At 39.2% G+C, this 24,142-nt stretch overlaps 3 protein-coding genes across 5 annotated transcripts in view; 2 read left to right on the forward strand and 1 right to left on the reverse strand.

The window, feature by feature from the left end:
• Nucleotides 1-1,001: 1,001 nt before the first annotated feature.
• On the reverse strand, nt 1,002-16,161 carry myo19 (myosin XIX). Of its 3 annotated transcripts, XM_005737801.1 has the most exons (25): nt 16,129-16,161; nt 15,914-15,999; nt 14,619-14,730; nt 13,977-14,125; nt 11,527-11,640; nt 8,792-8,921; nt 8,636-8,705; nt 8,440-8,542; nt 8,237-8,333; nt 8,018-8,094; nt 7,321-7,411; nt 7,007-7,172; nt 6,708-6,781; nt 6,501-6,622; nt 5,856-5,969; nt 4,924-5,100; nt 4,682-4,819; nt 4,462-4,569; nt 4,278-4,348; nt 4,121-4,194; nt 2,766-2,908; nt 2,443-2,572; nt 2,055-2,140; nt 1,624-1,947; nt 1,002-1,546 (listed from the first exon to the last, which is right to left on the reverse strand). In XM_005737801.1, exons 2-25 carry the CDS (start codon nt 15,971-15,973, stop codon nt 1,433-1,435), a joined length of 2,844 nt encoding a protein of 947 aa, XP_005737858.1. In that variant the 5' UTR covers nt 15,974-15,999; nt 16,129-16,161; the 3' UTR covers nt 1,002-1,432. The 3 variants fall into 3 exon arrangements, with proteins under 3 accessions (XP_005737858.1, XP_005737859.1, XP_013767504.1); XM_005737802.2 differs by lacking the exons at nt 15,914-15,999; nt 16,129-16,161 and adding an exon at nt 15,320-15,429; XM_013912050.1 differs by lacking the exons at nt 1,002-1,546; nt 1,624-1,947; nt 2,055-2,140; nt 2,443-2,572 and adding an exon at nt 3,895-4,030 and having other exon boundaries at nt 2,831-2,908; nt 15,914-16,161.
• A 419-nt stretch (nt 16,162-16,580) lies between these two features.
• Nucleotides 16,581-18,779, forward strand: pigw (phosphatidylinositol glycan anchor biosynthesis, class W). Its single transcript, XM_005737803.1, has 2 exons — nt 16,581-16,731; nt 17,116-18,779. The coding sequence occupies exon 2, from the start codon at nt 17,119-17,121 to the stop codon at nt 18,583-18,585; it is 1,467 nt and encodes a 488-aa protein (XP_005737860.1). The 5' UTR covers nt 16,581-16,731; nt 17,116-17,118; the 3' UTR covers nt 18,586-18,779.
• A 1,457-nt stretch (nt 18,780-20,236) lies between these two features.
• Nucleotides 20,237-24,142, forward strand: part of ggnbp2 (gametogenetin binding protein 2) — a 9,212-nt gene continuing 5,306 nt past the window's right edge. Inside the window, exons 1-5 of the mRNA XM_005737804.1 lie at nt 20,237-20,365; nt 21,182-21,289; nt 21,491-21,571; nt 21,698-21,951; nt 22,184-22,282. Coding sequence (XP_005737861.1) covers nt 21,197-21,289; nt 21,491-21,571; nt 21,698-21,951; nt 22,184-22,282 — 527 coding nt within the window. The 5' untranslated portion in view covers nt 20,237-20,365; nt 21,182-21,196. The remainder of the gene's footprint in view (nt 20,366-21,181; nt 21,290-21,490; nt 21,572-21,697; nt 21,952-22,183; nt 22,283-24,142) is intronic.

Here is a 24,142-nt window from a genome sequence, read left to right on the forward strand (position 1 = left end):
CACAATCAGCCTTTTGCTGCTCAGGGGTAATAAGAAAAAGGCTAATAATTAACTAATTTTAATGGTGCTTAAAAACAACTGCCTCAAAAATATAAAAATCCCCGAAGCCTCAGGCCAGCAAAGTGTAAATATGCATGACCAAGCTGTCGATTACACTGGTGGACACCCTGAAAATATCAGAGCCTGCTCATCAGTCAAGATAAAGATTCTGGGCTATTAAAATGGTGTAAGAATGAAAATTAATAAAATACATTTTACCTGCTCATGCCTGTAGACACCCTGTCGTGTAATCTTGTTGATTACATAAGAATGTGCATGCTTTTGAAGTGCAATATTCGCTTAACGTGCAATATTTGCTCGATTACCATTTTCCTCCTAGCAGCAACCACAAAACTACACAAGAATCAGAAACAGAAGACTGGAAAAATTAAGTCACAGATAAATAATCAGCCCAATAAATACATGTACAGCTCATATGTGGTTTGATCGTGGATTCTAAGAAAGGCACTTGTCTCGAGGCCTAATACTCTGATCATCTATCAGGAGACAAAAGCCTGCAGCCCTGGTATTTTTTTTTTCTTTTAAAAAAGTGCCAAGATTATGCCTTAAATTTTGAGCTTTACAAAGATTTCTTTTAAAAAGAGTTAGTGTTTATCCTGCATCACCATAATCCCATCTACACCATGTGCTGTTTTCTACATGTGACAAACATGGCAAGTTCTGTAAAAGAATCCCCTAAAGTTGATTCTGTTCATCTGGACGTAGCGTTTTCAGTGGGAGAAACGTTTCGTCACTCATCCAAGTGACTTCTTCAGTCTCAGCTGACTGCAGGTTTCCCCAATCTTATAAACAGTACATTTGCATAATGACTGAAACCAGCCCACTGAAGGAACAATGGGCTGGGAGGTCAGTTCCTTCATCATAATTATGCACATTTTCATGACCATTGATCAACAACCACTGATCAATGGCCATGAGTACCATTCACAGAGAAATGTGAATGGTACTTCATTTCTTTCTGTAAAAGAAATGAAAAGAAGGGGTTACGTTATCTTAAATGCAGCTGAGGATTGTATCCACTCTCCTGACTCCGATTTGGAATTTTAGGTGATATATTTATATATATTTTGTCATCTCTGGGGCCGTAAGGCAACTGGAGGTGATTTTTAGCACTGCACCAGCTTACATAAACGCTTCTGATAAATAATAATTATGCAAGGATGCAGGTTTTATAATTCCCTTCATCACTGTAAGACAGGGTAAGATCAGTTTCGACCTTCGTTGAAAAAAAGAAAACAAAAAACAAACAAACGTGGCAATTAGTGTTTTAACCTACATACACAGTGGCAGCATGAAATAATACCATGTTTCATGTCAGATTATGGAGAAGCAGCTGCTTCACTGCAAGAAGCGTTTCGCACTGAGGCAGCGGTTACAGAGTTTTCTCTAGCAGGATCTCATTGAACCCCGTCACGTCGCTCTTCAGGTCCGGCTGCCTGTCAGCGTAGAGAAGCGGAGATCGCTGACAGTGCAGCTTTACGGATCCCTGTGCAGGAAACGAGAAAGAGAAGACCATCAGATGAACAAAATGAAAACGTTTCTGGAAGGTGTTTGTGTCCTCACCTTGGGCTGAGCCCTTATGGAGGCGAGTTCCTCCGTGTACTGGTTGGTCTTCACCTGGTACTCTCCCCTCCTGGATGGCAAGTTGAGGGAGGCGATGACAGACATCATCTTCTGGAAGCCTGTGGCTGTCAAAGACACAGTCATGGACGGTGCAGAGGCTAGAGCCAGGCCCATGGGCCACCCTTGCACCGTGACGGGCTCCGGGATGGTGGAGAGCTGTACTGAGCCCCGTTCCCTGACGACAGGAGTCAGTGCGGGTGTATCCTCCTCCACCAGGTCCTTTGCGTCATCAAGTTCTGCTTCAGCCAAGGATTTCAAGAGTAACTGCAAGAAGATGTAAAAAATAATAATAAAAGCAAAGTTATTTACAGTGAAATGAAAAAAGCAGTAAAACTTAACACATGAGGATAAGCGTTCAAATATAATCTCACCCTCCACTTCCTCCAGGTGCTCTGGATGACTCCAGCTGCTCTGTTCCATCTCCGGACACGATTCCTGACTAGCCAGGACCGCACCACTGCAGGCAGTTTAAAACAAGTTACTTATTCTAAAGGTTTGTTTCTCTTGCAGAACAAGAACCATAAATAAATAAATAAATAAATAAATAAAGCACCAGTAATAATAGAACATGTGTATTGAACAGCTGAAGTAGTTATTTGTGATAGGCTCTGTCGTTAAAGGGATAAACAGCCTGAATACAGAGTGTGCAGACACCGGCAGCTGGTCACCGTGGGCCCAGCCGTCAGGTCAAAGCCTGCAGAGAACCTGTGGGAACAGGGCCACAATTTGCATTACTTCACAGGCGCATTATGAGTTCACCTGCTTGGATCAAAGTAGCAGACTGGCGGTGGGTGTGCCGTCTGCCCCGCTGGTACCGTAGCCAACAGCACTGAATGGTAAAGGCGCAGTGAGACAGGATCTTCTTCCTCTGATCTTCCAGTAAATCTAGCTGTGAGACGAGTCAGACAGGTCAGTGTGCTCAAAAAGAAAAAGAAAACTGGAACATTTATACCACTAACTAGACTGCATGAGCAAACAAACAAAATGCAACAAAAAAAATAAAAAAAAAGAAGCTGAAGGAATTCTAAAAATAAATAAGCTTGTTTGTTTGTAATGAAACACACAGATTTTAAATGACTGACCATCACTTGTGTGAGAAAAACTTTAGTCCTCCCACAATGCACCAATGTACTGTGCTCTTCACTCAGACAGCGGTGTTTCAGCGCCACACTGAGGATCTTCTCCACATGTCGCTGAGGACAAGTGTCAGCTTCCAAATCTAACACTGAAGGCAAGCACAAGTTAGATTAAGTGATCCACTAAAGATATAGTAATGTTCACAGTTGTGCAGCACTCAGACTGTGAGACTGAGGTTTATCACACAGTAACAGCGTGTGAGGTTAAAAAGTGTAACGGGTGAAGAACAGCAAGGGAGCAAACACATCTGAATCAACAGCACAGCTTCCATAGCCGCTGTGCTGTGAATTCAACACCAATTTTTTAATCTTTTAACATGCACACGGAGAGGAACACAGAGGAGATATGAACTTTTATAATAATACACAGCATGTTGCAGCATTCAGGTTGTGCATGCACGTGCTAAGAAGTTACAGACGTGACAGCAGCTCTGTAAGTCTGTTTAGGCATTTGTCCAACTGATGAATCACTAAGGCGAGCCTGCTTGCTTACTGGAAGCACATTGCTCAGCGGTTAGTACTGCTGCCTCACAGCAGGAGGCTCCTGGGTTCGAAAGCATTTCTTTAAACACTCTGATCCACCTTCGGATCAGTCTGTCAAAATCCAGCTATTAACGCGACCCAGTAAGATCTAAGGAACATTAATGTCTAGATCAGGTGTTATGTCATCCACAGGTGGTTCTTTTGACCTTAATAAATCCTTGCAGTCTCACACAGCATGCAGAAATAAAAAGAAAGCACTGTGCACATTTACATAATTACACACTTTACATTTTATCACAATATTTATGATGTGGGCTGTAAAAGAATGTCACTAAAACAAGTACAATTAATATTCAAGATCACTAAAATCCATCTAACGTCAACTCCATGTTCACACTGGACAAAAAGTTGGGAGATCTCCCAAACTATTTTTGACCATCATCCTTATACTTTACTAACTACAAAAAAAACAAACAAAAAAAAAAGACAGCTGAACACAGCAGTGAAGCTAAGTGTCAGTTGATACATAATAACTGAGAAAAAAAATGCAGGAACATGCAAGGCAAGCTCCAACAGTCATGCATGCATTTACCTGGAAAGGTTGCAAATTTTGTTTGTTATTTTGTTTTTAATGCACCAAGTTAAAAAAGTTCCCAAGGAGAGTAGAGTACTGAGGATCATGTTTACTAAGAGGGCTACTGAAGGAAAAGCAGAATAAACCAGCAGACCTAAAGAGAGGAGATAAAAATCACTATTTTCCCCAAACACGAAACATGCGAAACTGACCAGAAATGGATTCAACCACAAGCTGTACTCACCAACACTGTGACCCCCCAACTTTATGTGTTTAGCGATCAGTGCGTAACGTTGCAGGAAGCTTTGGAAAGGAATCCTGTGCACCAAAAGACAAGACGTCAACCAAAATCCAGCAGAAATTAAATGGTACATTAGGCTGATATTCCAATAAAGTTTCACCTTATTGGAAATCCAGCAGCACTAATATGGATGGTCTCCACAATCCCGCAGGCCTCTAGCTGAATGATAACCTGAAAACAAACAGCAAGGATCAAGTGAAACCTTTGCCTTTTGTTCAAACATGTCAGTGTTGTCTTTGTGGTGTTAAAACACAGATTATTAAACATGGGAGTAGACTGTCTACCTCCTCCTTTTTGAAAGTCAGTGGCTTGCACTCAGGGTTTGGCTTGATGCAGCGAGTGTAGTGAGGAGTTGTGAAGTGGAGGATTTTCATCAGGGTCTCCAGTGAGTTCTACAATGAGATATTAGCAATTACCAGTGCCAGCACTAAAGCCTCCAAACTATAAAAGAGGTTGTGACTAGCTTATATTGCCCTGATTATGAAGGCTAGAGCTGGATCCTACCTTGAACTTGGAGACCACAGTGGTTTTACCAGGCCCCTTTTTAATCTGACTCTCAGTTTCATTGTCTTTGAAGATCTGGTGAAGAAGCTGGTTGTAGGACTTTTGAAGCAGGCTAATTAGCTCTGGTGGCACTGGGTCCTTAAAACAAATACATAAATAAATGAAAATCAGTATCTAAGCAGAAGTGCAGTAAAGGAATACATATTCAGCTTATTTCTGACACAGTTGAAAGCTTTTCTCACCTTGTTTTTCTCCGCCATGCCTTCTATCTGATAGCCAACTTTGCCGGCGTAGTGGGCCACAGTGAAGTGCGGCACCTTGCTGAACTTGTCCCAGCTGATGTTAGCATTGTCACACAGCTCCTTCTCCAGACGAACTCGGAACGCTTTTGCATCCGAGGCTCGATTTAGACGACTCTCCTACAATATGTAAAAACACAAAACAAAACATGGTAACAGAAATTTGCACATGTTAACACTTCCTTACACAACTATGCAGACTGATTTCTTGTGTTTTTAGGATTCAGAAAAATTGTTTTCAGGAGTTTAGGTGATTATCAAAACGAGTCGCACTTCTTTTGATTTTACCCCCATACTGCCTTTCAGTGAAGACCAACCGAAAGGTTATTTAGAATGCAAAATCAAGCTAATGATTGAAGGTCTGATTTTGGTGGCTTTTTACATTCTCCTTTTTTTTCTTTTTTCTTTTTTTAAAAAAAAAAGTAATTTATTTGTTTATTTATTTTGGAAATTCCATTTGTGTTTTGTGGTGTCTGTCAGAGAAATAAAACCACAACAAAGGCCTCACATTTACAGACATCAAAGACATTAACAAGAAAGTGCCCCAGTAACATCGCCAAAAATCAGACAGCTATGTGCAAGTGACACGTCTATCATACATATCACCTGGATTTATTCAGGAAAGCTACAAGGTATAAAAGACCTCTGGTCATGAAATGTCCACAAAGGTGGTATTCTGATGGTAGTAAATTGTATTCACTTTGCTTATCTGGCACATTTACTACTAGGACATTTAAGAATAAAAGTAGACAAGAGAAGAAATGGTGTAAAATTAAACCCAGCTTGGTAAAATGTTGGAATTTTGTTTTTTTCTGCTTTTTTTTTTTGAGTCTGTATGATATTTCCTTCTGTTTGTTTCTTAATGGCCAGCATACCTCATTAAGAAGAGAGAACACACTGATGGGGCTTCCCTCTAAAAGATCGAGGCAACTTTGATTGTCTTGGTATTTGACAAAGGACCACTGCAAACCCTCTGACACATACTCCTCCTGGAAAAAGTAGTGATTAAAAAAAAGAAAGAAAGAAAATTCACATACAAGACATTTTAATTTTTTTTTCAATCGCTAGAGCTTTTGTGAAAAGTGAAGAACCCCCTGAAGCCCAAGGTCAGAGGAGTACACTGCAAAAGAAGTTCAACATAGCCAGGCTTTCTTTGCATTAGCTGGTTTGACCCTTAGCAAATGCTCCCTATGAGTGCCACCTACTGTAGTGAAAGGCATTATCAGATGATGGTGATAAAAATCTATGTAGAACATACAAATTTAATAGTAAAATGAAATACTGACATTAATGCTGCAGGAAAAACAATCTGATGATCTAGCTGCTGTTCATGTCTAATATAGCAGTTCTGAAACTTTTCTTGAGATACATTTAAACATCTTATTATCCCATAGCCTAATAAAGGAGATGTTGAAATCGCTTTAGTTTGTTGACAGATTAAATCTGAAATCTGCTTGAGCACTCAAAATAGCAGCCCACTGAGAAATCTGAACAGATTACCTTCAGAGAAACAAAACTACCTGCTGAGCTCTGAGATAATGAGCCACAAAGTGCTGCTGGAGTTTCTCATTGGCGTAGTTGATGCACAGCTGCTCCAGGTTATTGGTCTGAAAACATTCAAAGCCGTACACATCTAGGACTCCTGAAGATTACAGAGGAGTTCTGTGAGCTTGGCTATAGAGCTGGAAATTCATGTTCAGCACTATCTGAGAAAGTAATGCTTTTACCTATGAAGTTGCACCACGTTGATTTATCAGCACATATGCTGTTGTTGATGAATGTAACCAGCCATTCAAATAACCTGGTGGGAAAAGTCACACACTTATTTTCAAGCATGGAGATGCTATAATGATTGTAAACAGACAATATTCATGTTTACTGTAAACAGAAAACGGCATGACGGTTTAACATTTAAGTCTCTGACGACAGCAGAGTTTCCACAAACATGTTCCCACATCATCATCCATTCTAGCAACAGTTTTTTTGCACTCTGAGAAGTTGTTGATGGTCAAATGGAGATTCTTACTGGGCGTAAATGACTTTGGCTAGACAGTCTCTCCTCACACTGCACTCTGCCTGAGAGCACGGCTTGAGCACGCTTTGCTTCCCCGCCTTCAGAGTTCTTACTATTAAACATGTTTGAAGCTCCTCAGCAGGAACACACAGCAGCTCAGCAGCCCTCTGCAAGAAGTCTAAAGGCAGGAGACAGGTGTGGTGATGTCATAGAACTTATTACTCAATCCAACAAAAAACATGGAAATGTAACTACCATATATACCTAATCATTCATTATCTGGAAATGTTTTATAACAAATGTCAAAGCAAAACAATATCCAGTACCTTTAGATTTTGCATCAAGGTGACAAGGTTGTGACTCATCTGCTGAAGAGGAGAAGCTGACATTTCCCAACTGGAGAATTCCTGCTAATATCTGTAATGTGTTACAACAACAGAGAGGGGGAAGAAGAAAAAAAAAAAACACTGCACATAAACCACTGAAAGTTAAAGAGCTGAGATAACATGCTATCCCCACTCACCACCCACGAGACCCCACGCCCAATGTCCTACAGCAGATTTTGCCAGACTGACTCAGTGGACTGGCTTAAAAACTTTCTAATGGTCCAAAGGTTAACCTGATAGGAAGTATTAGAAACTCAGATTTTGCTTTAGAATCTCCATCTGTAGACAAGCACTTCTTAATTATAGTACAGCAAGATTATGTGACTGACGTGGCTAAGGGGTGCAAACCCCAGACCACCCTCTGAGAAGCACTTAGCGCCCACTATAATGTAAGTATAAGTAAGGAAGTGTTTATTAAAAATGCATCACATAATACTTGTCAACAACTTTTACTCTGAGGTAGAAGATCTAACAGCACTTGTTACTTGAATAATGCATTTTGGTCTGTGGCCTTCATTGAGAGCTACATTACAAACTGCACTTTAAATAACATTTTAAAATGTCCAGTACATCTACCCACCAATCCAATCAACAGTGTGAATGCAAAGAATGCAGAGTAGAGGATATCCTTTCTTACCCTAAATATTTCTCCTTGCCTTTCTGCATTGATGCCCAGATGAACCATTGCTTCCACTGTCTCATGGAAACAATCCTCTATAAAAATAAAAAAAAAAAAAAAAATTTAAAATCAAAAACCGGTAACAAAAAAACAAAAATGACCTGGGTCTAAAAATGAAATAAAATGTAAAAATGAGTGTAGACATGTTGCTTAATACACATAAAAAAGGACACCAACCTTCAATTGTTTTCTCGGAATTTGGCAGCCAAACAAAACTTTGGTCATGTGACATCTTCCACTCTTTCCGCTGCTCATCTGTGGCCCCTTTCATCATCTGAAACATTAAATCGCTCACTGTTCATGTATGTTAATACTGAAAAGAATTACTACATATCTGGAGTAAAATATCTCTGAGCTGTAGCGCAGGTCTGTTCACTCGCCTGGTAAAAGATGTGGAAGTTTCTTTCATTAGCTGGTTGGCAGGCCACCCTGGTCTTCTCCAGTAAATATGTCTGTACAGACGCCCCAACTAAGAGTTGACACCTTTAAATAAAAACGACACATTGACCGCAAATGTGGGAAAGTAAGAGAGAACACTATGCAGACGATGCCACCTCAAGTAATGTTTGTAAATACCTGTCCAGCTGTAGCTGAATGTATTTTCCGAAACGACTGCTGTTGTTGTTCCGGAGCGTGCAGGCATTGCCTAAACGAAACATATGCTGATGATGATGAGCGACCGTTTATGGGATTCAGTTTTCACATTAACAGAAACACATCTGTTTCTCTTACCAAAAGCTTCCATTACAGGGTTGGAGTCCAGCACTCTCCTCTCGATCCTCTCCACTGTGTCCTGACTCTTCACCACTGAGACGGACGCCACTGTGGCATAGTACTTCATCAAGCAGCGAGATGTCCACGTCTACAAAGAAACAAATCATTAAGAGACAAGCAGAGTTTTTTTTAAGCATATATTAAAATGTGACAAAAAAGCAACTTTGGGCATGGTGGAAAGAGAATCTAAAAATAATTTTAAAACAATAGTAATAAAAATCTGTGATAGGAAAGAATGCATGAGATGTTTATGCCAGTCAAACTACTGCAGATACCGGCATACAACTTTCTGTGGGACGGTGAATTTGGGTTGTCTAGACTATAGCATGTATGATGAACTGCAGTAAACAAGGAGCAATATTTTGGGGGCATTAATAAAAACAGACAGATGTCAGATTACTAAGAGCCAGATCTAATAAACAGGGTAAAAACTGTGTCATGTTGCAGTAGCAAAAAATGTGCTGATGGGAGTGAAAAGTTCTGTGGGTGACCTAACAATATGCTAAGCTGCCACTCGGTTATTGATGATGTTACTTTGACACAATTTTTCTATTCTCCAGGCTGTGTGAGGCTGTAGGTGGGGAATTCCAGGCCTAAAGGGCTGGTGTCCTTCAGGTTTTAGATATCACCCTGGGTCAACAAACTTGAATCAAATGATTAGTTTCCAGGCCACTGGAAAACTTCCAAGCCATTTAAATCAGCTATGTTGGATCAAGGACACATCTAAAACCTGCAGGACACCGGCCCCTGAGACCTGGAGTTCCCCCACCCCTGCTCTAAAGTAAGCTCAGTTCACTAAAACTCCACTCTGCCACATTAAAATATCTGGATTACTCTATAGCAGAAATATGTGTTACACAGTTATAGGACAGACTTCTACCAGTCTGTGGTAACAAGTGCCATTGTCTGCTAGCAGGATAGGATCAGTCCCAGAGAGGCCAGCAGGATCAACAAACTGGTTCACAAGGCTGGAAGCATTGTTGGGCAGAATCTGAAGGTGTTTGAGTCAGTGAGGGATAAGAGAACAAACTAATCTGCATCACGGACAATTAATCACACACTACTGAGGCAGCAGAGTTCCTTTTCCCTCAGACCAATTCAGCCTCGCTGCCATACAGAATGCTTCAGCATGTCATTTCTGCCGTTTCCTGTGAAACTGTGCCATAACTCTTCTTTCTTTTCCTTCCATGACAGGTGAACACATCGGTCAGGCATGAGACTACACACACATATTTCTGCATCACACATTGTTGCAGCAGTTTCTTAGATTTAAAGTGTACATATTTATGAATGCTATTTGCACTACTCTATTGAACAATTTCAGTCTCACTTTTTATTCTTCTCCAACTTAAACACGTTTTTATTTTGTTTTTGTTGTTGTGTATGTAAAAATGATTTGCCCTCCCACAGTATAAGGCCCTCACTATGCGCCTATGGCTCTTTCACCTTTACTATGTTGTTTATTTATTGTAGACTGTACCGTTTTTCTTCTTTGTCCTGCCACTGTAACACAATGATTTCCCTTGTGGGATCTATAAAGGATTTTTTTATTTTGTCTTAATGACAAACTCTTTCCAATAATCTTTGTCCCCTCATTCCAAAAACCACATATATGTGATTCATTGAAATATTCTCCTCCCAGAATTTTGTGCTCTGAAAACGAAACTCTTACACTCATTTAGAATAAGGCCAGCTGCAAAGGTTCTTGTGTCTACACCTTTCAGTCTCAAAACTAACACTGCACCTCTTTAGTAAATCCCGACAGCAGCTTTTAAAACATCAAAAGAGGGTTTTGCCACTAAATCTGGCTCTTAGTGTCTAATCAGGTTAGTCCATATACAGTAAACTGGCTCATACTCCCACTTGAGCAGTCAACTTTTTATGGTACTGTTTAACCCAGTTTTCAAAAAACTTGCTAAGCTAAGTAAAATATAAATAAAAACAAATGTCTCTTTCCAGTAAGATTTGACTGGACAGTTTTCCATTTCACCTCAGTCCTTCTCAAACAAGCTGGTGTCATTGCTCAATATTATTTACATAACATTACAGGTTTTTTCACTGTACAATCTTAATTGGTATTTGTGGAAGCAACAATGAACAGTGCTCACTGTTAAAGGATTTTAGAAGTGTACACAGTGATTTCCACCACACAACCGTGTCTGTTTTTAATTCAGGTTTTAATACCCGAGGGCCTGAATAGGATGGCTTTGACACTGATTTTTATAGTTGCCCCTTGCATTGTGATTTCACTCAATTTTATGATGAGAAACATCATTCTGAACTCAAAGTTTTCTTCAGAAAGACTTAGCCGCTTTGGGGTGCTTTCAATATTTTAAAATACCAGTTATGTTAATAATCTGTTACCAGCTGATCTAATTTAACATTCAATATTTTTTGGCATCACACCACATTTCCAGATTGTCATTGCCCTTGTCCCAACATGCTGCAGATATCAAATTCAAATGAGCATATCATTTGCACAAAACAATAACATTTGCCATTTTTAACGTATGACAGCTTGTCATTGTACTATTTTCAGTTAACTATCGTCTATTAATGATTTGCAATTCAAATCATGCAAAGTGCTTCTGTTTTGGACAAACCGTTGCAAAAAGTAACAAGTAAACTGACATTCTGGTTCATTATTCAGTTAGCTTGCACTTTAAGCTTAATGCTGCATGTGTCTGGTTTACCTTTCCAGCACCACTCTCACCACTGACCACCAAGGACTGGTTCACCGGCTCCAGCTGGCCCCGAACATTCCTGTAGGCTTCTTCTGCCACAATAAAGATATGCGGCTTGAACTCCTGCAGGCAAAAATGTCCAGATTTATTAAATGGATGGTCATACTTACTGCATGCAGAGCACCCAATAGCTTAAAGACCTCCCAGATGTTAATAAAAGCAGTACTTTTGAGTTTCACTGAGTAGGTCTGCATCATTGGATGGTTTGAAACACTCACTGATGGCACCACTATTCATCTTCTCCCATTATAACCCTAACCCTAAGAGATAGTAAATGGCTTTAATGAATTCTTCGTAAACATAGGGCCAAAACTGGCAGAAGAAATAAAGGTTGATGGAATAGAAAGGGACACTGGTGAAAATATTGAAAGGAATAGTAGCTCAATGTTTTTAAGAGCAGTGGAAGAGAAAGAGATTTATGACATAGTTAGAGGACTTAAGAACAAAACCAGTACAGACTGGAATGATATTGATATGGTAACGGTAAAGACAGTTATTGATGGTATCGTAAAACCATTAAAATATATATTCAACTTGTCGTTTCAAAAAGGAGTTTTTCCACAAAAAATGAAAGTTGCTAAAGTTATTCCCATTTACAAAACCGGTGAAAGGCATCATTTTACAAACTATAGACCAGTGTCAATACTCTCTAAGATACTGGAAAAACTCTTCATAAAAAGATTTGACAGTTTTGTGGAAAAATATGAATTAATGACAGATAGTCAGTATGGGTTCAGAAGCAACAGATCAACAGCTTTGACACTGATAGATTTAATGGAAAAGATAACGCAATGTATGGATAATAAGAGGTATACGCTCGGCATTTTCTTAAATCTAAAGAAGGCGTTTAATACTGTTAATCATGAAATTCTATTAAAAAAACTGGAAAAGTACGGGTTTAGGGGAGTGGTTTTGGAATGGTTAAAAAGCTATGTAGGGAATAGGCAACAATATGTACAAATAAATGAATATAAATCCAATTTGATGGATATAGCTTGTGGAGTACCTCAAGGTTCAGTACTGGGTCCAAAAATGTTTATTATGTACTTAAATGATATCTGCAGAGTATCGGAGATTTTAAAGTTTGTAATATTTGCAGATGACACAAATATACTGTGTTCAGGTGTAGAATTGCCACAGGTTTTGGGGATGATCACACAGGAATTAACGATATTAAAGAAGTGGTTTGATATAAATAAATTATCATTGAATCTAAATAAAACAAAATTTATGTTGTTTGGAAACCAAAAGAAAAACATCAAAGTAGAAATATGTGTTGACAATGTATATTTAGAAAGAGTAAATGAAATAAAATTTCTTGGGGTGATCATCGACCACAAGCTCTGTTGGAAGCCACACATTACTTATGTTCGGGGGAAATTGGCACGGGGCATTGCCGTCCTGGGGAAAGCAAAGCATATGTTGGATCAGAAAGCACTGCACATTTTATACTGTGCTTTACTACTGCCATATATGAGCTACTGTGTAGAGGTCTGGGGAAACACATACAAAAGTAACACACAAACAATAACTATAATACAGAAAAGGGCCATTAGATTAATAAATAATGTGGGGTACAGGGACCATACAAATGCACTCTTTGTCAAAATGCAAGCTATTAAATTCCAAGACTTGGTGAAGCTTAAAACAGCGCAAATAATGTATAAAGTAAGAAATAAATTGCTTCCAAAAGAAATCGGTAAATTGTTCATAGAAAGAGAAGGTGGATATAACTTAAGAGGGAAATGGAATTTAAAAATTCAAAGTGCTAGAACAACTTTAAAAACAATGTCTATCTCAATTGCAGGAGTTAAATTATGGAACAGTCTAACAGAAGAAATAAAAGACAGTAAAAACATAAAACAGTTTAAAGTAAAATATAAAAACCTAATTTTAAATAAGTATAAGAATGAAGAAAACGGGGTTAACCCAGGACGGTAACGTTGCTGGTAATGGTGTTGTGGTTCTTTTTTGGTTTTGGTTTGTTTGTTTTTCCATAACTTGTGTATCGGCAAATATACACATTCTGTATTTATCATATGAAAGAAACTATACTGTGGAGGGGCTTGCTAATTTCTTGTTTTTGATTGATGTATGTTTTGTTTTGCTTTATTTTTGTTGCATATGTTGTTTGTTTAATTTAAGACAAAAAAAACAATTAAATGAATGAGAGGTAAAACTTAAGGGGGTAGGGACAAATAAGTAAATACTTCTACCTACTCCTTTTCAAACAAATAATGGAATAATAGTTTGTAATGATTGTGAAGGCACATGTTTGAAATGTTTGAAATAAAAATGAACTGAACTGAACTGAATTATAGCACAAATCTACAGAAATATATATCTACATATGCTAGCCAAATAAAAAAAACAAAACAAATGGGAGCTGCTTGAAATACCTGGGGCTGATGAGCATAATGATACTCCTTCATCACATCCAGAGAGTAGAGGTCTGGAATGGGCTGGAAGGGGTTAAGAGCCACCAAGGTGCAGCCAGCATGGGTGTAAAACACCTTCATGCTGTACCTGACCTGCAGGCATTTCAGCACTGTCAGGGAAAGAACAAATATTATCAGACATTAAGTGGGAAAATTTGCATTATTACAAATGTTTACAGATGCACCTACACAATGTTTTAAAAATAATAATCTGTACTGTAATGTAGTTTCCTCAAGGTTTTTTTGACATATGATCTATAAAATAGATCAGTATGACTACACTTATATATCAAAACTTAGATAAAAAGAATGAAAACGTAAGTAAAGGTGTAATGAAAAGGCTAAAGGTATAACACTGCATCAGCAGTCATTCACACATTAAAATTGTATCAACCATGCAGATTTTATCTTGATGTGGACAAATAATACACTGCCAGCACTGCAGATCAAGATTAAGGTGCCATACAGTGGAAAACACTGCCTAAACTCAAGCTTAGTTAAATCATTTAAATAGGTCAACCAGCAGGCACAAGCATGCCCTATTACGTCATTGTATTTACATTATCAAGTGATTTAAAAGATAGAGACATTAGAGATGGATACCTGTCGCTGGGGTCACTGGGTTGACTTTGGTGAGGTCATCGTAAGTGTAAAGTTGGTCTTCATCAATGAGGAAGGCCTGAATTTCTCCCTCCAGTGAATCATTAAGGGACCGCTGAAGAGGATGGACTTTCTGAATTAATGCCTTCACCTATTACTTAACATCTCAAGTTAAGTAAATGCCAAAGGTATGTAAAATGGTTAGTCATTACAACATACGGAGTAAAGTGAAAGATAATAAACAAAATAAGGGAAAACACTTATTTTATCTATGAATATGGTTCAATTTTAAAGAACTAAAGGAAGCTAGGGATATTAAATATATTATTATTCAATTAAATCATATAATCACATCACCTAGACAACTAGGTCTCCACTTTATCTTGCCATTAACTCAAGGCATGGGCCTGCAGGCTGTCTGACTGCTGTCAACAGTCTGAGGTGTGTACAGACAGCTTTAATCCAACAGCAGGTAGCCTACATACCATCATTCTGCAAGGCTACTTTTAAACCACGTAAATAATTGCATTAATTTAATGCCCATTACTAGACGACTAATTCCCTGGACACATTGACTCATAGCAGGTAGCCTACATGAAATCGCTGTTAGAGCAATGTTTGTCTTATTAAGCTAGTTAACCTATAAATATAATTACAAACATAACATATAGGAAGACAAAGTGATTTTTCTAGTTTTCCATTACCTGTGAGAACCTCCAGACCTTGGCTGTCGCGCTCATGCCAAACGCCATTCAATAATTTGCCAATTTAGCGAATGATGTTTATATACATTACATACTTGCAACCTAGCAACTACCTCCATGTAAAGCATAGTGTACAAACAACGAGCCACTGACCGGCCCAGGGCATCGCACTCTGAAATATACTTAAACACGTCTATTTGACCATCTCGAGTCACGTTCCCTGGTGCTACCATACTTTTGCGTTATTAATGTCAACAACAAAAATGCGCAGCTATTCTTCTATAAGTGTAGCTTCGTTTATTTCTTACACTGCATGCACTATTTTCATCTTCTTCATCATCATCATCATCATCATAAACGCTGCATAACGGAAATGTTATTGAGTCTCAGGTATTTGTGTATTAATAAAATACTCCAAAGAGAGTCCAAATTAGATCCAACCAATCAAAAATTGAAGACAGGTACAGTCTCGTTAATGTTCTCCTAGTCAAGTTACCTTTAATCATATTATTTATTTATTTAATTTACAAACCAAAAAGGCAAATTTCGTAAACAGAAAAACTGTGGACAGGTCATACTCATGCTCCAACTCACCGTTGCTCCTCCATTTCTATATCCTTCTCTAACGTCCCGTCGGTCGTCCACAGAGCTCATTGATTGACCGCTGCCCTCGTGTCTCTCTTAAAAGTAAGCCGAAACACTACTTTGACAAAAAGGGTTGCTTTGTACTGATTAAGTTGGTCTTTTATTCTAATTCTCAGACCTAAAACTTATTTCTATTACTGTAAAAAAAATTCCTTAAGGACAACCTTCGGCGAGCCTGCTGTCCCGCTTGTCTGTCTGACCGCCTTGCCCCCGAACTCCCAAACCACGCATTTATTCCCGCCCTCTTCCTGTTGATTCACGGACCCAGATGTACCTGTGATCCAGCACCGGCTGGGATTTCTATGAGGGACATGTTTCCCTAAAACTGGGACATTTATGACCTAGCAAGATGAACTTTTTAATGACCAGCTAATTCGATGTTATAATTGTTGTAATAGTTTTCTTGTTACGTCCTCCAATATGCTTCCACATTAAGGGCCCAATAAATTACTTATTTGATTTCGATGATGCTAAGCCTCTTTGGTGGTGAAATCTAAAATCTTACAAATAGTAAGTAAATACCTTTTTTCAGTCGTTTAATTCAACATGCACAAAAAATATTTGCGCCGTTATCATTGGAAGTTGACAGAAATCCGAGTTCCCCTGAATGCGTCAAGAGAACCAATACGGAAATGAGCGAAGGCATTCTCTGTAGGTGCAGACATCATGGTTGGGTTAGTCTCCTGGCTTTCAGCAGCTGTAATTAGAAATGCTGTAAAACCGGTATATCTGTAAGCTAGTTCCAGTCCGCAACAGACAAACCTTGGGTAAGTTCTTATAAACTGTAAATAATCTTTGTAGCGTGTAAAGGACGTAGAGCAGACGAGAGAAATGAGTTCCTATCCTGCACTGAGTAAGCACTGGTGAAATTATGTTTGCAAGTTCAAATTGAAATTCATATCCAGCTGATGATCTAGGTACATTGTTTTTCCCAGTACTTCGTTAAAAGTCAGTGTCTACTAATAAAGGCTGCTTCGCCTGTATGTCCGTGACCCCTCTGGACACGCTCAGCTTTTATTCAGAAAGTCTATCCTTGTCCCAGCAAAATCAACGAATGATGGTTTAATCTTCCACTGTCTGTGTTGCGTATTCAATGATTTTACCAGTAATTTTCTTTCAGCGTCTAAAATAATGAATTCAAATGTGTGCAGGCCATGGCTCAGAGGGAACTGAAGGAGGCATTTGTCAGCAATCTCAATGGGACCAGCCTGGAGGAGGTGGCCCTGGGCTTGTTCCTCTCCCCAGTGTGTGTTGTCAACAGAGGGCTCTTTTTGATACTTTACTATCAAGCCAAAGGGAACCTGCCACTACCACACCCTCTGTTTTCTCACCTGCTTCTAGACTTCTGTGCTCTCATTGTACCCCTCATCCTGTCGTGCACTGTTCTGAGCAGCGTTCTCCACCAGGTCGCCGTGAGCCTGACCTTTTTTTCTGCTTGTGTGTTCTGCTACATCTGCTGTGGGTGCCCGAAGAACACTTTCAGCGCCTTTCTGCAGAGTCACGTTGAATTCAATCAGGTTCCCTTTGTGACTCTCTTCAGGGTGTTTGTAAATGTGAAAACAGCCATCAGCATTCTGGCCGTAGACTTCAGTGTCTTCCCAAGACGATATGCTAAAACGGAGACCTATGGCACAGGGGTTATGGACTTTGGAGTTGGAGCGTTTATCTTCGCAAATGCCCTGGTGTGCCCTGAAGCACGGAGGAGGAACATCTCAGGGTCCAAAATGAGTCATGTTGCAAAGCAGCTCCTGTCTGTCTGGCCCCTGGTTGCTCTTGGCATGGGGAGGCTAGTGAGTGTCAAAATGACCAGCTACCACGAGCACGTGACAGAATACGGCGTCCACTGGAATTTCTTCTTCACACTAGCCATCGTCAGAGTTATGGCCTCTGTGCTTTTAGTTGTTTTACCAACCAGTCTGCTGTGGATCTTTGCCCTTCTGATCAGCGGATTTTATCAGTTCACTCTGGAGACTTCAGGGCTCAAAGCTTTTATCATCCACAATACTGACAGAGAAAAGGACTTTCTGCATGCTAACAAAGAGGGCCTGTTCTCTATATTTGGCTATGTGGCCATCTACCTTTCAGGAGTTCAAATTGGACTTTATGTGATGCAGCCACGAGCCAATGTTAGAGAGTGGCTCAGAACACTTGTTAGCCTCTTGTTGGGAAGTTTCGCCCTGTATGCTGCTTTGCACGCATGTCAGACGCTTGTGGAACCAGTCTCTCGCCGCTTGGCCAATTTCCCTTTCTACCTCTGGAGTGTCGCACAGTCCTTGTTTTTCTTGTCCTGCCTCGGTTTAGTTGATATCATTCTGTTGTTCTCTAAAAGAGCATCCGGCTGTCACTTTGTACCTTCGTCATGGAATTTGTACAAAAAGCACTACGACGGTGACAAAAAGAGCGGTGAAATAGGGAAACTGTGCCTCATTCAAGCTGTCAGCAGGAATCAGCTGCTGTTTTTCTTGCTTGCCAATGTCATGACAGGATTGACCAACTCAGTTGTGGACACGATTAATTGTAGCACTTTTTTTTCACTGTGTATTTTGCTGCTGTACATGTTCATAAATTGTTTTGTGATATATGTATTACATTTCTATGGAATTACAGTCAAATTCTGGTAATTCTGTGCACTGAAAAGGATTTGTGTTATTTTAAAGGTTGTTTAAATGTCTGTTACTGCTGGAGTGACAGACGTTGAAAGTCCAGACAACTGACATTTAAAAGATTACATGCTGAAAATAATCTTGTGCAGAATATTTTATGCAAATATCTTTTTATATGTATATGGGTGAATAAATGAGGACATGAACTACGATATTCAGTGAGGCTCAGTTATTTTGCATTTGTATGCATTTTTCTAAACATGTAATCTGTTGCTGCTAGTTTCTGCATTCCACTCACAGTGAGTGACATTAAACTGAAGATGAAGAAGGACTTTGTTACAGTTATGCGCATACATATTACGCATTCAGGTAAAAAAAATTATTTTAGTTGAATACCACAGTAAATTAATGATTTAAACACTCGCTTAACAAGTAAAAAATTTCCAGTTCAGTCCTGGGATTGGACAAAAAAATCCTTTGAGGGTTGTTTCAGGAAGGGCCTCTGGCATAAAAATATGTCAACCCAAATATGCGGAGCTACCTGCTGTTATCACCCCTACATATTGGAAATACAGGAGCAGCTAAAAGTAGTACCACAGCATGACTTCAGGTGCAGACTTTCTTCTTTAAGTTCAAGGAACAGGATATCAGCAGCAGACAAAATGGTGAATGATCGCAGTATCATTTCCATGAAAAAGATGAAACCCTGTACAACATGAAACCACTCATCATCATTATCCGAGTCTATCATAAAGAAAATACTTAATGAGAGAAAATGGACTTCAACACAAGATGCAAACTATTGATCAGGCACAAAATAGAAGGGTTAAATAGAAAATAATGGACAATTAAATGAAGAAATTGCATTGTTTAGACACATAAAACTAAGATCAAAATGTAGTAGAATGATGGGAAGAAAAAAAGTGTCATGAAGGCTTGGAATATGACATTGATCACAATCTGTAAAATAAAGATGCACATGCAGACAATAAGGCCATGGCAAACATCTTTGAATTATGTCCATAATTTGCAACTTCCAAAGGACTCCTGATAAATTATTAAACTAATAATTTGTCACTATATTGATTTGACCAGTTATTTTCTCAGACCCTACAAGAAGGGGATTGTGAAGAAAAATGCTTGCATTTCCCAATTGTTTCATTAAATATTTTTATTTGGCCCCTTGAATAAAGCTCAACTCCATCACAATTGTTTCACTGTCAAATCTGACTGTTAAAATGAGCTAAAATTATAGCCTAACCCTCAATGTAACATGCAGCTGTTTCTTTTTCTCACAGTAATGTTCTACTCAAATCTCAGTGGTTATTCTAGTTTATACAACGAAATATGACAATAAAATCTACGCTTTGTTTAATCATTTTAAAATTATGCACTTTGTGCATTATCATCAGTCTATTCCCACCACCATCCTCACAAACGTATGAGCATTATCATCGGCTCTAGAAACATGAAACAGTTTATTCTAAAGAATCCAGTAAATTACAATGAATGAATTTATTTAAGTTTAGTTTTATGTCTGAATTGCCACGAACTATAATATGATATACTATACTCTATGATACACTAAGATTATGATTTGTTTCAATCTACACTTACAATGTGAACGTGAATCGGCTTTTTCCTGCCAACATAGCGCCCTCTGTAGGCCGCACGCTTTAAGACGTCAGCGCCTACGTGAGCAGGGCAAAGGTGAAATCAGTAATGAAGATTCCGCCACCGTAGCAGCTTCTCTCACTGTCGCAGTTGTTTATTTCTTTAAGGAGTCTTTCAGGAGAGGGTAAGTAAAATCAATGGTTAGTTGTAGTCGTGCGCCTTTATCTGCCAAGATAATAAAAATCAATCGTGTAAGTGTTGGAAAAAAAAACGGACGAAAGTGTCGGACGCTAAGTAGCCAGTCACCCAGCTGAACTTTATATTAGCCGTATTCAAGCTTGCTAATGTTAGCTTTGTAGAATTCGCGACGCTGACGATCAGCAAACGGATAAGTTAACCAAGTTTACTCGCATCGACAGGGCGTAGGGAAACTAAAGCAACACTGTAACATATAAAGTATGTGTTAAACTGTCATACACTCCGTTATGAGGAGAACATCGCGTCCTGAATACGCCGACTGGCTTCCTCACTTTCTAAAAGCGCTTTGGGAAATGAAATTAGCCAACATGCTAATGATAACTTGCTACTCGCCGGTTACTGGTTTATCCTGCTCAGCGATAAAAAATGCCAGCGCTAATAAACACGTCTTAATGACTGGAATTATTTTGGTCCAAACTTGTGCAAATGAATATAACAACATTAAACGCAATTCAGCTCTCGTCATCTGTTGAAGCTCTCGTTTACCAGGTTGTTTTGCTAACTTAGCAGGATAAATCTAGGGTCGGTACAAATCTGTATCCAAGTTTCTATATCTGCATTTGCACCATTACACATGTAGTTAAATTCAGCAAATGGCTGATAATTAGCACCCTTTGCACCTGGTGATTTGTCAGATCGCTTGATCGTGTTGTTGGCCGGTAGTAACCTGCACCAGATTAGCATTAGCTCGTTGTAGCCTGTGTTCAAATTGATCAGGGGGTTTGCTGTGTGTAATCTGCAGGTAGAACTGGAAGTCATGGCACGCCTAGTAGCAATCTGCAGGGAGGGGGAAGAGGAATACCCATTTCTTGCAAGACAGATCCCCCTGTATATCGATGAAACACTCACGGTGAGAAAGCTGTTTGTTTTGTCTTTTGGTATAGCCACAGTAAAAAAAAGAAATGTTAATGAAGCTAGCATGTGACTGCTGTACCGTTAAAGTGTCAAAGCAAAGAGACAGTTTTGCCTGTGATTATGCTCATTTGATATACATTAAAATGTAACACAGGAATACAGTTAAGCCTTACAGTTACCTCGTGTCTCTCATCAGATGGTAATGGAGTTTTCTGACAGTGTAATGGATGTTGATAGTCACGAAATAAACACTTCACACTTGAAACAGTTTTCTGAGGTGAGTTTTGTTCTACTCCTTTCTTCTAAAATTAAAAAAAAAATCCTATTACCTACACAAGCTTAGCTTAAAAGAGGTAGCTTGCCCTCTGTTATTTGCTAACAGTGGTGATTCTTTGGCTCACAGTATCACTCCAAGTTGAACCAGCAGGACTTGAATATTGCTCTGATGGTGGCATCAAGAGAGGTGTACAGTGCACTAGCTCAGCTGGTTCCATGCGTGGGCTGCAGACGAAGTGTGGAGCGTCTCTTCTCACATCTAGTGGAATCGGGGAACCCAGCCCTGGAGCCCCTCACTGTGAAACCCACAGGCATGCTCTCTGTCACCAAGACATGTTTGGCAGATGTGAAGAAACTCTACACGCTCTTCTATGTCCATGGGTAAGCTGGAGAGAAAAATACAGTGCTTTATTACAGGTCAGAGTGCTAATCAATATAAATTTTTAACTCTTATATGTACACGCAAGGCTTTCAGGTTTCTAACAAGCAGTGACAGTAGCTACTGCCACTCTACCAGTTTAGTGTCAGAGATGATAGTAGTGTACTTACACTGTTTTATTTAAAGTCGTTATAATTTTTACATTTTTTATTTTATTCACATTTTTTTTAACAGGGCAAAATTGAATGACGTGATTGACGCTATTCCGAAAAGTAAAAAGAACAAACGCTGCCAGTTACACTCCTTAGACACACACAAGCCGAAACCTCTGGGGTGAGTAATGCTCCTACTTTTATCTCTGTGCTCATTAACATGTTCTTTCAGGTGTTGTTTTTCACAAAATGAAAGAATTAAGAGAATTGTGACAGAAGACAAAACACGGTTTTCATCTGTGTTTACATGATCAGGTATTCAGGTAAACTTGTTGAAAATGGCCTGTGTACACATTAGGAATGGGATTTGATAAGAATTTAGCAATTCCAATTCAATTATCAATATCCGTTATTGATTTCTTTCTTATCAATTCTCCTATTGATTCTCATTGGGTTCTCTTTGGCTCCGTTTTGAGAGTAACCACCAAGCAGCAACACTCATGCGAATTAATTGAATGCTGTGGGTCAAATGTTTGTACATGTTTGTTGAGGTCTTCACGCTGTTTATTGTGATCAGTGTTGGAGTTGCACAGTGCAAGAGGTAAAATGAGAGGGTTCTGTAGTAATGAGGTGAGGCGCGAAAGTACACAATTTTGTTTTGCTTTTTATATGCTGTATGAAAAATCTTCAGCACTGTTTACCCACTAGCATGATGCACATTTTCACATGTTTGCCTCTGCAGGCCTCTGCAGACTCAAGCCACCATTCCACATATTACACACAACACTTTTCTTGAAAATAATGCAGTTACTAGCTTAGCTTTAGCATGCAGTCTGTGCAGATGCTTGCAAAAGAACCGAAGTTGTGTTAGCAGCATAATGTGGTTGTTTCTGTCCTGGATGCAGTTTTCCACTTTACCATTTATCTCGTTCTTTTGTGCAAATTAAAAAAAAAAGTCCATATTCACACTCTAAACTACGTTGCTGTTTTCCTCCTCTGACACACTAACTGAAATCGGCTGATTGTAGTGCTTCAGGTTTCATTAGTGACCCTAAACCTTTGCGTGACAGTAAGGCTGCTCAATTAATTGAATTTTAATCACGATTACGATCTGGGCTTTCAAAGATCATTAAAAATGATTGAGCCGATTATTAGCCCCCCCTCGTGCTTTACTCTCGCGCTGCTCCGTATGGCAAATCGAGCGCACCTCTCTGCATTTCGAACACGCATCACAACAATTAAGAGGACCCGAGGAAAGCTCGGAAAGCTAAGCCGAAGTTATTTGGAGAGGAGAGTGATTGCCGTTGGTTGAAAAGAGAGGTAAAAAAAAAAAACTTCAGTGGTGTGGAAACATTATGGGTTTGCGGAGTCAGACGTGGATCAAGTAGACATGGTGTGTAAACTTTGCTACGGTGTCGTAGCTGCACCACAGAGCAACACTGCAAAGTTCACTAAACATAATGTTTACATTTTTCATTAATTTTTTATATTGCAAACATTTGCACTGTTATCAGTATCTGCACACTATTTTATATAATTTTTTTAAAGTCATTATTCAATACATTGTTATTGTTAACCCTTTAAATCCCTGTAGAACCTGAACGGGGTAAGCTAGCGCAATAATTTGTTTTGCATATGAAACCGGAGGAGTTGTACTTACATCTGATGCCATCAGCTTGTCCTCGGCCACGGTTTCCTTCCACATATAGCTTTGCAAAAATTGCATAAAAAGCGCTTGCAGGAACAAAAACATAATATTCCAGAAACACACTTTGCCGATCCGATCAGCTGTTCATAACACTTCCCACATTGAAAAAGATGTCAACACGAACTATCGAATGTCCGCCATTTCCTGACAGACACTGGAAGTGACGTCATTTTCGCGGAAAATGTAGTTTTTTACTTGTAGGCCTTAAAAGCCTATACTGGTGTTTTTATAAGTCATGTTTGACTTTTCTGAATAGTTTCTGGGATGCTTAGAACTCGAATTGCACAGCTGGAAATAGTTTATTTTGATGCACATGCTGTTTTCTTTGCAAAT

This window comes from Pundamilia nyererei, unplaced genomic scaffold, assembly GCF_000239375.1.
Source record: "Pundamilia nyererei isolate P.nyererei 1_Seehausen unplaced genomic scaffold, PunNye1.0 scaffold00080, whole genome shotgun sequence".
Taxonomy (NCBI): domain Eukaryota; kingdom Metazoa; phylum Chordata; class Actinopteri; order Cichliformes; family Cichlidae; genus Pundamilia; species Pundamilia nyererei.